The sequence below is a fragment of the Camellia sinensis genome, chromosome 13 (assembly GCF_055761805.1).
Source record: "Camellia sinensis isolate YWXY chromosome 13, ASM5576180v1, whole genome shotgun sequence".
Lineage (NCBI taxonomy): Eukaryota > Viridiplantae > Streptophyta > Magnoliopsida > Ericales > Theaceae > Camellia > Camellia sinensis.
In genome coordinates, this window is record NC_138973.1 from 136,668,560 (window position 1) to 136,681,462 (window position 12,903).

At 32.8% G+C, this 12,903-nt stretch overlaps 1 protein-coding gene across 2 annotated transcripts; it reads right to left on the reverse strand.

Annotated features, from left to right (window-relative positions):
- Positions 1-3,760: 3,760 nt before the first annotated feature.
- On the reverse strand, positions 3,761-11,819 carry LOC114284424 (heparanase-like protein 3). 2 transcript variants are annotated; one of them, XM_028227317.2, is made up of 9 exons: positions 11,315-11,819; positions 7,034-7,070; positions 6,742-6,925; positions 6,507-6,655; positions 5,858-6,088; positions 5,573-5,762; positions 5,361-5,486; positions 4,547-4,646; positions 3,761-4,296 (listed from the first exon to the last, which is right to left on the reverse strand). In XM_028227317.2, exons 1-9 carry the CDS (start codon positions 11,549-11,551, stop codon positions 3,928-3,930), a joined length of 1,623 nt encoding a protein of 540 aa, XP_028083118.1. In that variant the 5' UTR covers positions 11,552-11,819; the 3' UTR covers positions 3,761-3,927. The 2 variants fall into 2 exon arrangements, with proteins under 2 accessions (XP_028083118.1, XP_028083119.1); XM_028227318.2 differs by lacking the exon at positions 3,761-4,296 and adding an exon at positions 4,306-4,457 and having other exon boundaries at positions 11,315-11,675.
- Between the last annotated feature and the right edge of the window lie 1,084 nt (positions 11,820-12,903).

Here is a 12,903-nt window from a genome sequence, read left to right on the forward strand (position 1 = left end):
ATTTAATGCTTCCGTTCAGGCCCCATATATATAGATATAAAACAAGTTAAGTGTCCGTTTCTGAAGTGGTCATGCCCAAACTTCTAGGGGCGGGGTTGGGGTGTGACAGGTTATATATTTTTATCATCTCTTTTGAGGTCCTCGGTTGGCGCTATACAGTATGTAACAATTGTAGGCATCCTGGGTAAGTTCTACAAAGCAGTAAAAGATGGGGCATACCAAATAATTCAAGTTCAATTCTTGCGGTTGAGGGGATGAATCTCTTTAGAGAATTTCTAGATTACTAACATCTAACCTTATAATCATTTGTCATTAACTTGAATATCATGCTTCATTACTTGTTTGTTATAGTTGTGCTTGTGTATTGGATTGAGAAAAATTGATGGGGCATGTATGCGTTTACTGGGCATTCAAAGCTTATGGTGTTTCATGTTAAGTATTGACGAAATTTACACGGAAGACCGCGAAGCAGAAACATTTGAAGACATATGACAATCCTAGAAGAATTAGGAATTAGTAATCATGTTTTAGGATTGTAAGTATTAAAACTCTTGTTGTAATTAAGATATAATCTTGTAACTATTACTTTGCCTAAATATCTACATATATCTTTTGTGAACTTATCCTTATCTTTTCGTCAACTTATGTAGACCTTGTGTTAATACCTTGTTAAGATCTGTTGAAAATGTAGCTTTGCTATCTAAGGAGATTGGACTTTGAAAGGAGGTTATATTGACTCTTCCAATATTTCTTGGGATCTTACTTGGTTATTGACCAAATGACTAATTAGTGATATTTCCTAGACTTGTAACCTTAGAATAATCCTATATTTATTTGTTAATATATTCCCTGATGCTATCAATTTTTAGGGCGTCACATTTCCTTAGTTCTAAAATGATGCAATGCAATTAACAATTAATCACTAATTTCATAAAATAGAAATTTTCAAGTCATGCTAACTTAATTCCCCAACAAAGTCGCCAACTGTGGGTGTCGTGCCTTTTTCAAGTCTAAGGCATGCATCCCACACCAACTTGCTTTATTGACATAGAGTCGCCAATTAATTTTTAAAGGGAAATTAAGAAACCTTTAATGATGAAAACTGAGTTAAGGCCTAGTCCATCATAACCATGAACATTCCAGGTTCAGGAGCTTAGGAACAAAAGGGGAAAGCCATTTACATGGAAGCACCCCCTTTTGACCAATCTGAAGATTGGCCTCTACTCACTCTCTATTTTTTGATTTTAGTGGTTAATCATTCATACAATTAATTTTAGACCTAAAACCTTTAACTAACCTAAAACTAGATGATTTGAATAAAATAAGCATCATTTATTTTAGATTGAATGAATAAGGCCATATATTTCATAAAAAGTGATTTTCGTTAAAAATGGATTTTTGACAATCCATGGTCATAAACATAAACTAAAAACAGTAATACTCATAAAAATCAAACAAAAAAAAGCTATTTTGCATACAAAAAGCGTATAGACTTAAATTATTGAAGAACAATGCAACAAGGACACCCACATGCTATGGAGATTAAGAGAACTTACCCGATCACCCACTTTCGTGTCTTACATGCAATAAATGAATTAAATATGGCCTAAATGCAGCTGGCACATTTGAGGATACTAAATGATGCTTATGCATAAAAAGGCAAATAACAAGTAAAAAGCGAATATAATGATCAAACCGGGCCATGCATGCTTACTATATGACTAAAATAAGCCTAAAAATGTTGTTCTAACAATATAGAAAGAAACATGCGAAATAAAACAAAAAAGTAGACAAAATGAATAAACTATTATAAACCTAGCATGGATTGACTACTGAAAATAAGCAAAGAACTACTCAAATATAAAGAGTATGAGAGTTTACCTTCTACTTTTTACGAATCGAAGAGAACGAGAAGAAAATCGAAAAAAACTCAAGTTTCTTGCTTGCAAGCCTCCCTCAAGCTTAGGTTTTTGATTGTGTTTGAGTTCTCCAAGCCTTAGAGTAATTTTCAATGTTTAGAGTTGCTGTGGGTGGGGTATTTTCGGAGCTAGGGTCAGAGAGGGAGTGAAGAAGGGTGCTTGGTTCTTAAACTTTCAAAAAAGCTTTCAATTTCTTAGCCCCTTCAAAGAGACGGGGAGGGGCTCTATTTATAGAGTTGGGGGAAGCCTCTGGAACCCTTCTAAGGTTTCATCACTTCTTCCTCTGGCGTTCCCACCAAAATTGAGTTACCAAAAATAGTTATGCGATACCTCAATGTGCGCACATACAAACCCAATGCGCAGGCGCAACGATCGTGTGCACTCATATCTAACGTGCACGTTTGCATTTTACCTTGGTACATGTGCCATGCATATATGCACAAGCACAAATATGTGGCCCAATGCTCTTGGCTTACTTGTGGTACAAGTGAGCCCGAATTGCATTTTGATTAATGTTTTTGATAAAACATGTCATTAACTTTGGAAAATATGATCAATCAAAACACAATCAAGCTTTCTGGGGTTAAGAAGTTGGTTTTTGGCTAAAAACGGGTCTAGGGTCATTTTTGCAAAAGAATGATTTTTGGCCAAAATGGGTTTGTACAGCAACTCTAAACAACTTTAAACATTCTAAGGATGAAATAAGTACCATTTCATCATTGGAAGGCTTGCAAGTACCCAAAATCTTAGGGTTAGTCAAAATGGGATGTCTACACATGGTAAAACGATGGGTATTAATCGTGTGCCGTTTTCCATGTCTCGACCAAATTTCAAGCTATTCTAGTACCCTTGCCCTTACCCCAGTTTGTCCATGAGTTCTAAGAACTCTAGGCCAAACACTCTACATCACTTATCCATGAATTAAATGTGACCAAAGTAAATGATAGCATCCAGGGTAGAATTCTATTTGGTTTTGGGCCACTTGCCTGCCAAAAAACTATGCTGAATCTGCATTTAACAGCTTTTTTAGGGTCCAGACTGTACTAAAGTTCAGAAAGTGTAAAATTTTTGTTATGAATATAATGGTTTAAATGGCTGTTGAGAATGGTGTCCTTAATTCTCTTTTTCCCTCCTGAAGGTATGAGAAGGAACAACAAACACAAGCACTAATGTACTACTAATTACTGACAGTTGGGGAAAAGATGATATAATATGAAGATGGGTAGCCCTTGAGGAGATTAAAGACCAGTTTGGATTATTTATTGGAAGAAATTGGTGTTTATTTTAATCAAAAGCACAAAAAATTGTTTGCCAAAGTTCAATTGCTTACAATCAAGTAAAAATTTGGGCTAATTGAACTCAAGATACTTCTCTGCTCTTCGGTCAGGTGGAGGCCATTCAAACACAATGAGCAAGTCCCGAACTTGTCCTAAAAAAAATCACCTCAAAATTCAAATAAAAGAGGCAATTTCATATGCCGGTTCCCAATTTTTTTGAGTACTTTTGAACCAACTTTTGACAAACACATTTCAAAATGTTGAAGGCAAGAACACCAAGTCTAGAATCATTTTTATCATTCTCTGTACCAATGTCTATCTCATATACTTCTAGCCATTTATTTTGGTGACATGACAAATATGTGGTGGATACGAAATAGAAGATCACACAAAGAGGAAACTAAACCAACCAGTTATGTTCTCATGACCTTACCTAAATTGCCTTACATATATATATATATATATATATATATTTTTTTAGAGTGCAAAAAAGATAAAAATAAATAATAACAACAACAAAATAAAGAAAAAAAGACAAGCCAAATGAACAAAACAAAGCCAAAATTAGAAAAACATTTCTACCATAAATAATAAAAAATACATTAAAACGATACTTTAAAAAATTGCATTTTCATCTTCATCCAGAATTGTTTTTAAAAAAATGCATGATATTCTATTTCTTTTTTGATGAATCACTAAATGGAACTAATTTTGGCTCAATCTATACTCTCCTACCTACAAGCATGAAGAACAACATTTGGGAAGTGAGCAAACAAAATAGAAAAAGGAGCAACAGTTATGGGCTCCGATGAATTTACATATTGAGGCTCCAATGGGGGTATATGCCCTGACGAATTTACAGTTAAAACATTCCCATTAAGCAACATAACCTGGCTGTGTAAATTCCCGTCCTTTGCTGTCAAATGGTACTCCTCTCTTGTCATTCTGCTTTTCTTTTTTCCTTGAAGTAGTTGAATAGGCTTTGTTTTGTGACTGTGAGACTTGTGTTTGTGTCGCAGTGTCCGAGTTCTATTCAAAGCTAGCTTAGTCTCGACAGTGGTGGAGTTGTCTAGGTTGATCATTAGCAATGTAATTCCTTGCTGCAACGAAAAGATTACAAAAATGCCAGAGATCCTAAAAATTTTACCAAAAATTCTACCAAATGTCTCACAGGGGTGTGGGATCCACATGGCACTTACATTGTGTGGTCCCACACCCATTTGAGACATTTGGTAGAATTTGTGGTAGAATTTTTGGGTCTCTAGCATTACGCAAAAGATTATGATCAGATTATAACATGACAGTATTTTGATTGTATAATAAATGAATATGGTTTAGATTTGAACTTACAGAATGCTTTGCACAATGAGCATATGAGCGTATCTTCTTTGTCCCTGAAAAGCTTGTCGATAGAGCTTTTCTTCCCATTAATCGGTGCCACAGAAGTGCACTGTAAGCAGGAAAGCAGAATATCAAACCGTGAATTTTTTTTCCCCATTTTTTCTAACTGTGAATTTTCATGTTTCAAGATTTTCATTCTCATTTCTTACAAATAGTAGTACATAATTGTGTTGGGCTAAGAAGCAATTTGAAGAAAAATGCAAGACATGATAGTGGGAGACAGATGCAAAATATATAATTTTATATATTTATTATTTTTTTTTATATATGAATATGTCCTTCAGATAATATAAGATCGTAACATAACAATAAATTCTAAAGGAGGAAAAATTATTAAGTATAAATCTACATTGTTTTTGTTTTTCTTTTATCATTGGATCTAAGTTAACTCATTGAACCTATAATTTGTTTATGTGTCTATAAACATGTATGGGTCTAAATAAATAAAACTAACAAACAGGACATATTTAGACATGTGTCCCACACATATTGAGTAGAGTTTGACATGTGTCTGACACAAACACAACACCTTTGCAGGAGTGTTTGTGCTTGTTAGAAGTAGGGCTTATGTAATGTAAGAACTTCAAGAATTCAATAACCTGTAATAGCAGAAGGGGAGGTAAGGACATGTTTGAATGCGTGTCTAACACATGTCGGGAAGTGTTTGACATGTGTCTGACACAGATATAACACCGTCTTAGAAATGTCTGTGGCTTTTAGGTGTTGGGCCTAGGTAATGTTAGAACTTCAAAAATTCAATAACCTGTAATAGTCTGGATTTGGCACGAAGGTAGTAGTATTGAGTAGACCATAGTTTCCTCCGATCAAAGACTGTCTGCAGTATGTTTTTGTGTCAAAAGCAGATGCCATTCCAAGTTGATCCAAATACCTATTTGTTAGGTCCAAAACATCATTCAATGAGAAACACAACCAAAGAAAACTATACAATTTCATCACAAGACATAGCTACATTACCAGAAACTAAACACAAAGGCATTGGTGACAAGATTGCGGCCACTGTTGTAAGCCCCTCCTGCCTCACCTACCCACGCAATTGGCGAGTTTGGAGAATTCTTGAGGGTTCTTTGGAGCCTGCTAAATGTATCTGCCTCGCCGTCAAGATAGTCTGGATCTAGAATCTTTTTAACCAAGTGTTCATCCACTCCTATGAACGAAAAAAGATCAAGTCTCCATAAAAACCTCTTTTTGAATTTTTCAGAACTCAAAATGGTTTATATTTATTTTGTATAACTAAAATACCTGGACCAAGATTATATATGTGATGACTGATGACATCTAGGGAATTGGTGGTTTCGTTCATGAATTCTTTGAACCATGTTGCATCAAAGAATCCTCCAGGCGCTATGATTAGTGGCTTCGGTTCAGTACCCTTGTAAATATTGTGCACTATGTTTTGTAGAAAAATTGTGTCAGAGGCATATTGATTGGCTGCAACTCTGACCCCGACTCCGCTCCCACTCAATTCATTTCCTGGCAAGCAATGAGATATATCAAACAACTGGTGCCAAATATGTAGAGATTCGGGTTATTGCATATTACTCGAGTAGCAAATTATCCGTGCCTAAAGGCACTCCCAACACAATCTAACCCCAATCAAAATCAACCACCATCCCATGCCATTGCCTCCCTCCACCTCAATCTATTTATAACAATCTTATTCCCATATCATGAAAGAAACAAATATTTAAGAAATACAAAATCAAACAATCAATTTAGATGTGTCTAAACATTCAGACCCTTTTCATCAAAATTCAGCTACGCAAAATTCAGGTATTTGTAGTCAGTCAGTTGTTGAAATTTTCATGTACTTTTCATAAGAATATCTACGTTTATATGTAATGAATGTTGTTGATATAGACAAGCATGTAGCCATGAAGAGCATTCTTACCGAGCTCCCATCCATGGATTGTGTAACCCTTCTCGACGGTGTAACGGATAAAAGATTTGGCATTTGTGTAATCCCAAGTTCCTGCCGCAGAACCATCAGCCTGAATGGATCTTCCATTGAGAGCATTCAATCCAAAAATAACTCGAGCCCTAAATGCACAAAATCATTCATTATTCAACTTGTAGAATATGAAAGTCTGAGCTATAATATGGAATGTGATGAAAATGAGTGCTACCGGGATTTATTAAAGAAGGCGTTAAGTTCATCCCATCTGGACAAGGGCAGGCACCCCTTGGTGAAACCAAACAACTCTGAGGCGTTTGTAGAAAATGGGATGCAGGGTGGCGAATGATCTTGAGTTTCATAGATGACCTTATCTTGCAAAGTGCCACCCAATCTAATCTTCAGTGGTGAAAAAGCTGCACCATAATACAAAATCAAAATTCTCAAGCTACATAAAGGATTGGATACAAGATTCATCAAGAAAAATTTATAAAGCTATCAGAAGTATCTGAAGCAATTCAAACCTTTTACGGCATTTAAGAAAATATTGTTATTGAGATCCTGCACAAAAGAAAGATCAAGAAGAGTTTCAGAAACCATTTAAATTATTTCATTCAGATTTCATAGTTGGTTCTTATTAGAAACTTGGAGCATTGCCTTGCAAACCAAAAAGAAAAAGAGAAAAAAGCAATTTCTTTTTCCTTCTAACAGAATGTTTGGAAAACCAAAACTAAGTTCTTTTATGATCAGCTCATGTAAAACCCAACCTCTATGGGTCTGTTTGATTAGAATGAAAAAGTCAAAATAATAGAAACTTAAGTAAGGGATAGAAAAGTGAAAGAAAATTTTATTTTCCAGTATGCATTTGGTTAAGATAAAAATTTTGAAAGAAATTATAACAATTATTGGTATTTTCATGAAAATATACATTTTTTTGTATTTTTTTTTGCAAGAAACTGAAAATCAAGTTACTATACTAACATGAGTTGTATAAGAATTTAATTTTTTAGCATTTTTCAAAATTCTCATGTTAAACACTTTTTTGGCGTGGGTAACTCATGTTAAACACAAATGCAAGAAAAATGTCATTCTTTTCAATTTCTCACACTTTTGATCACCTTTATCCTAATCAAACTCAGCCTTTATAAAATCCCAGTTCTCAATACTACACAAACCATCAAGAATCAAATTTAATAGGACAAAATTTACTTTAACCCCATATAATTTGATGTTGGAGCACTTTATCCTCTGTGGTTTCAATATAGGCCGCCCGCCCCCTTGTAGTTTTGAACTGTTACATTTTGTGTCTAAACAAACGTGACGTGTTACATGCGTCTATTGTGCATGTGCTTGCCCGTTTGCTTACCTCCAAAAATGGCTTGTCAAAATGACACAAATGTCCCTTTAGCAATTATATAAGTTAATAGGCACCAAATGGCCCCAAAGCTCCAGCCAAATCAGTCAAATTGTGGGTATTGTTCTCTCTCTTATATTATTATTATTATGGGTAAATTACACCGACACTCCTGAGGTTATGTTTATTATAGTTTCTTTCTCATCTTTTAGAAATTATATTTCCTTCCTTAAAGTTTAAAGTGTTATTACAAATTGCTCTCTCAGTTAGTTGACTAGACTTTGCTGATGGCAGCAATTTAATTTTTTTTAAATATCAATTTTGCCCTCACTGGGTAAATTACATTGACACCCTTCACATTTTAGAAATTATAATCCCCTTCTCAAGGTTTAAAGTAGCATTACCAATTGCCCCTCGGTTAGTATTAGTTGGAAAAAAAATTCATTGAAAAAAAAAATTAAATGGAAAAAAAATTATTTAAAAAAAAATTGCTAGTCAAATTTTTTAATTTTTGTTTAAAAACCAAAGTAAATTCATTTTTTGAATTTACGTTTTTTCCTCAAATTTACAAATTGACACAACCATTTATAAATCAAAAAAAAATTATCAAACAAGTTTCTATGACAGTTTTTTAATTTTTTGTAAATATAAATTGAAAACTGAAAATAAAATGGTTACCAAACAGGCCTCAGATGGTAAAAATATCATAAAATTAACAAATAATGAAATAAGTTACCAACGTAAGAAATGACTTATCAAAAAATTCTTAGGCTATATATGGTTTGACTTTTAGAATTTTTTTAAAAAAATTAAAAATTAATTTGGTTAAGAAATAAGAAATAAGAAATAATTATCATTTTCATATAATTTTTATCTTTCAAGTGGTTAGAAATAATTTTTTACAAATTAAATATGTTTTTTCATATTTATTTCTATTAAATTATTGTTATTATTTTTTTAAAATGTTAGGGCGGATCCGTATTAAATTAAATCTCAAGGGGTGTCAATGTAATTCACTCTTTAAAATATGTGTAAATGTTGAGGGTAAGTATGTCATTTTAACTTAAAAATTAACACCGTCAAAAAATTACACTAACAAGGGGGGTCAGTGTAATTTCTCAAATGTGAGAAGAGAACTGTAATAAACATAAATCTCAAGGGGTGTCAGTGTAATTTACCCTATTATTATTATTATTATTATTATTTAATTTTTAATTTTATTTATTTATTTATTAAAGTTGTGTTTTTTTGTTTTTCTATATTTTGAAATTTGGATATATTTTTATGTTCTTATAACTAGTTTATTTATGTATTTTATTTTTTCTTTTGTGCAATCGATTAGATCTCACTGTTCAAAACAGCTCTTTGACAACTTAGAAGAACCCAACACAACTCCGAAAGATCTCAAAAATTATCTTTAGAAAGAAAATAAAAACAGAAAGAATATATCTTTAATGAAAAATAAAACATACAGAATGTATAATAAGAGATTTGGGCCCGTTTGTTTTGGAGATAAATAGATGGGAGGGGATTAGGATGGATGTGGGGTTATTTAGGCCAAGTTTAGCTAGCCTAAATAAGTACACACTTTTTATCTTTTTATCTTTTTTCCATCACATCATCTCTCTATTTTTTGTACATCTTTTCGTAAAAAGACAAAAAGTACACTTATTTAGGTCATCCCAAACAACCCCTTAGTGTTATGTTTGTTTGTAGAGTTGGGGAGGGGATTAGGATGGAGGAGGTGATATAGATGGAGGTTGGAAGGGGGATTGAGATGGAGGAGGTGGAGAGATGATATTAGAAAAATAGTGAGGGGATTAGAAATTTTTTTATTTATTTTTATTTTTTATATATTGGGAATTTTTTTTAAATATTAATGTTTAATTTTTTATATTTTTTTATTTATTTTATTAATTTATATAAAAATAATTTAACAATTCCTACACTAACAACTATCATCAAAATAAACACAGTTTTACTTAATCTCTTTACTATCAATTCTTTTATTATTAACCTCCTCTATTTTACTATTAATCTCCTCTATTCAATTTCTGAAAACAAATAGTTCATTAATGGTAAGATTCTTGTTATCTAAAATATGAGTAAGCAATGTATCCTAATTGATGTTGCAGTGCAAAGGCTGTGGGGGAAGCAAAGTAGAGAGAAGAATGATGCATGTGACCAACGGTAGAGCCAGCTAAGGACTAGACTGTGGTTAACAGTAGAGCCAACTAAGGACTAGACTGTGATGAAGTTTTGATAATTAGACTACCAATTCGATATATATGTAAGATTATATATTATTTATTCTTAATAAAATTATAATAATATCTCTCCTTAAATCATGTAAATTTTTTTTATATTTTTAAAATTTTAAAATTTTAAAACTATTCTATTATGTTCTCTTCCTCATTTTTGTACACTCTTGGTTGGTAGAGTTGTTGGCTATGGTGGATGTTGATAGGGTGTGTGTGTTTTTTAATATTTTTGTTACTAAATATATTTATACGTATATAATACCAATATTATTCCATTTTTTTAATAGGATAAAATTAAAATCCCAAACATTACACTTTAGTATTTATTTTCATTCATTTATATTTATTTCTCATCTTACATATTTTATCTTTCATTAATTATAAATTACTATCTATAATATGTATATTATTTATAATTTTAATTTGTATTTACATTTTTTAAATTATAAAACTAACTCGCCCCTACCACCAATCCGATTTGCCCCACCCATTTGTAATACACCCAAACGTTATTTACAAATTTCAAAAAAAAAAGTTTGGTGTTTTTAACATTTAATTGTTTTTGTTTCCGAAACGTGCAACAAACCGTCTTAATTTACATTTCCACACACACAAACAATTTACACAGAAAATATGTTTTAAAAAAGAATCAAACTTACCAGATTGAGGAGAAGCAAACTGAACTGAACTGGTAAACACCATGCAGAAAACAGAAAAAGAAAACTGTTTTCGGGATAAAAATAAAAGAAAAATAGTTAAGAACTCTAATGTTGTGTTTGGTTGGAAGATTTGAGAAGGGATTTGGAAAGGGAAAAGGAAAAGGTGTGTGAAACTATATGAAATATAGACATGATTTATTTACATTTCACCTACTTTTTTCATTTTCTTTTTCAAATCCCTTCCCAAATCCCCCAACCAAATACAGCATAAAAGTGATGTTCTAATAACACCAATAATATGGCAGTGGGTCCCATCCACTGTCTACGTTTTTTTTTTTCTTTTGACATTCTTAATACATTAGTGTTATTAATGGTTTTTTTTTATTGGTACGAAAATAAAAAGCATATGATAATTTTTGGGTGTTTTTCAACTACATTTCGTTAACCAAACAGACAGACATTTCCAGAAGAAACAGATAGAATGTAGATAGCAAATGTGTGTATATTACAAAGAAGGAAGGCATTAATTACCAGATTGAGCAGAGAAGCATGGTCCCAGCTACAAGTCCCGTAATCACACTTGTCAGGGGGCCACCAATCCAAAGTTGCGCAAATGAAATCACTGTCTGTTATTCCAATGCCTCTCTTCCCATCTACAAAAACAGTGCCTCCAACAGTTCCACCACTCTGTGAGTTCACAGAAATGAAGTTGAAAGTGAAGAAACAAAACCAGATACAAAAACCCATTGCCAAAACCAGAGAACCCATCTTCAAAATTCAGGAAAATTTTGAAGATCTCTGTCACTAATCTATCTCCTAAATGGGTTGTGAAAGGGAGGCCATTGGAGGGAAGAAGAAGTTGGGCGGCTACAGAATTTGCAATTGGAGGTGGAGAAGAACGAATATATATATATATATATAATTAGTATTTTTTTTCTTTTTTTAAGAAAGAGAACGAAAATAAATTCTATTTTGCATTGGAAAATTATACCAAAGATTTTTAAATAGTGAAAAGTTTGTTGAGAGGCAACTCGGTAGGAGTGGTGGTGGGGTGGGCCATTAATTTATGATGCTTTGCTTGAGGAAACAGAAAACAGGGGTTGCTCAACCCAAGGGGTAAGGAATGAGTACTCTTAGAGAGTGGGATAGTGGGCCCCTTTGATCTTGACAACAAGGATAGTAGGTAGTGGAAAATTATTAGATGGGTTGAAGTTTCTTTATCAATTATTATTGAAAAATGCTTCGAGATTCTGAGGGGTTGTTTGTGAGGATTTAAATAAGTTTATTTTTTAATTTTTTATGAAATATGAGTTGGGTATGGGTTGGATTTGAAGTGATGTGATAGAGAGGTAATGTGATTTAAATATGATGATGTGACTTAAATAGGATAGTGACTTTTTAACTTTTTGAATTTTTTAGTTTATGCCAAACAAGGCCTAAATAATTTATTAAAATTTTTATTAAATATTTTATATGAGTGTGAGATTTATATTATACGGATTTTATGCGGAGTCTCATATTTATATAAGATATTTGATAAAAATTTTAATAAATCTTTTAAAATCTCTAACATTACTTATTATTATTTATCATACTCTTTAATTTTTTAATCACTTAATATAAAATTATAATATTTTGTTTTCTTCACTAATCATAATATCATAAAATATCACGTGACTCATTGTGTGGGTGATTTTCAGACCACACTGCCCACCTAGTAATCAGCTGGAGAGCACCGGCAGAATAGATGGCTTCAGTGAACCTACAACAGAAAGAAAAGGCTTCGGCGGTGGCTCTTCCACCCGGGGACACTCCGACGATCAAGTCAGTATATCTCTCAAAGATAATCAAGTGCTAAACTTCACAAGCTTGAGTATAAAACTGTATACCTTAAACCCACGGGGGTGCCTCTCTTTTATAGTTTACTTAATCCAAGTCCTACTAGAAGTCTGACTTCTATGGACTCCAATTCAATGTTAACTTTGGACTCTTCAAGGGATAAAGATAAACTTCCTAAGAGTTTTATCTTTATCTTAGCAAAGTCTTCTCTTTACTCTAGGACTCTTGTCCCTTACCCACTTATCTCGGATTCCGATATCTTCGGAGACCACCTCGGCATA

Coding starts and splice junctions, on each gene's coding strand:
- LOC114284424 (XM_028227317.2), bottom strand. CDS start 11,551: ATGGGTTCTCTGGTTTTGGCAATGGGTTTTTGTATCTGGTTTTGTTTC. Junction 7,071..11,314: donor ATGCTTCTCTGCTCAATCTG/GTAATTAATGCC, acceptor TCTTTTGTGCAG/GATCTCAATAACAATATTTT. Junction 6,089..6,506: donor AATCCATGGATGGGAGCTCG/GTAAGAATGCTC, acceptor ATTGCTTGCCAG/GAAATGAATTGAGTGGGAGC.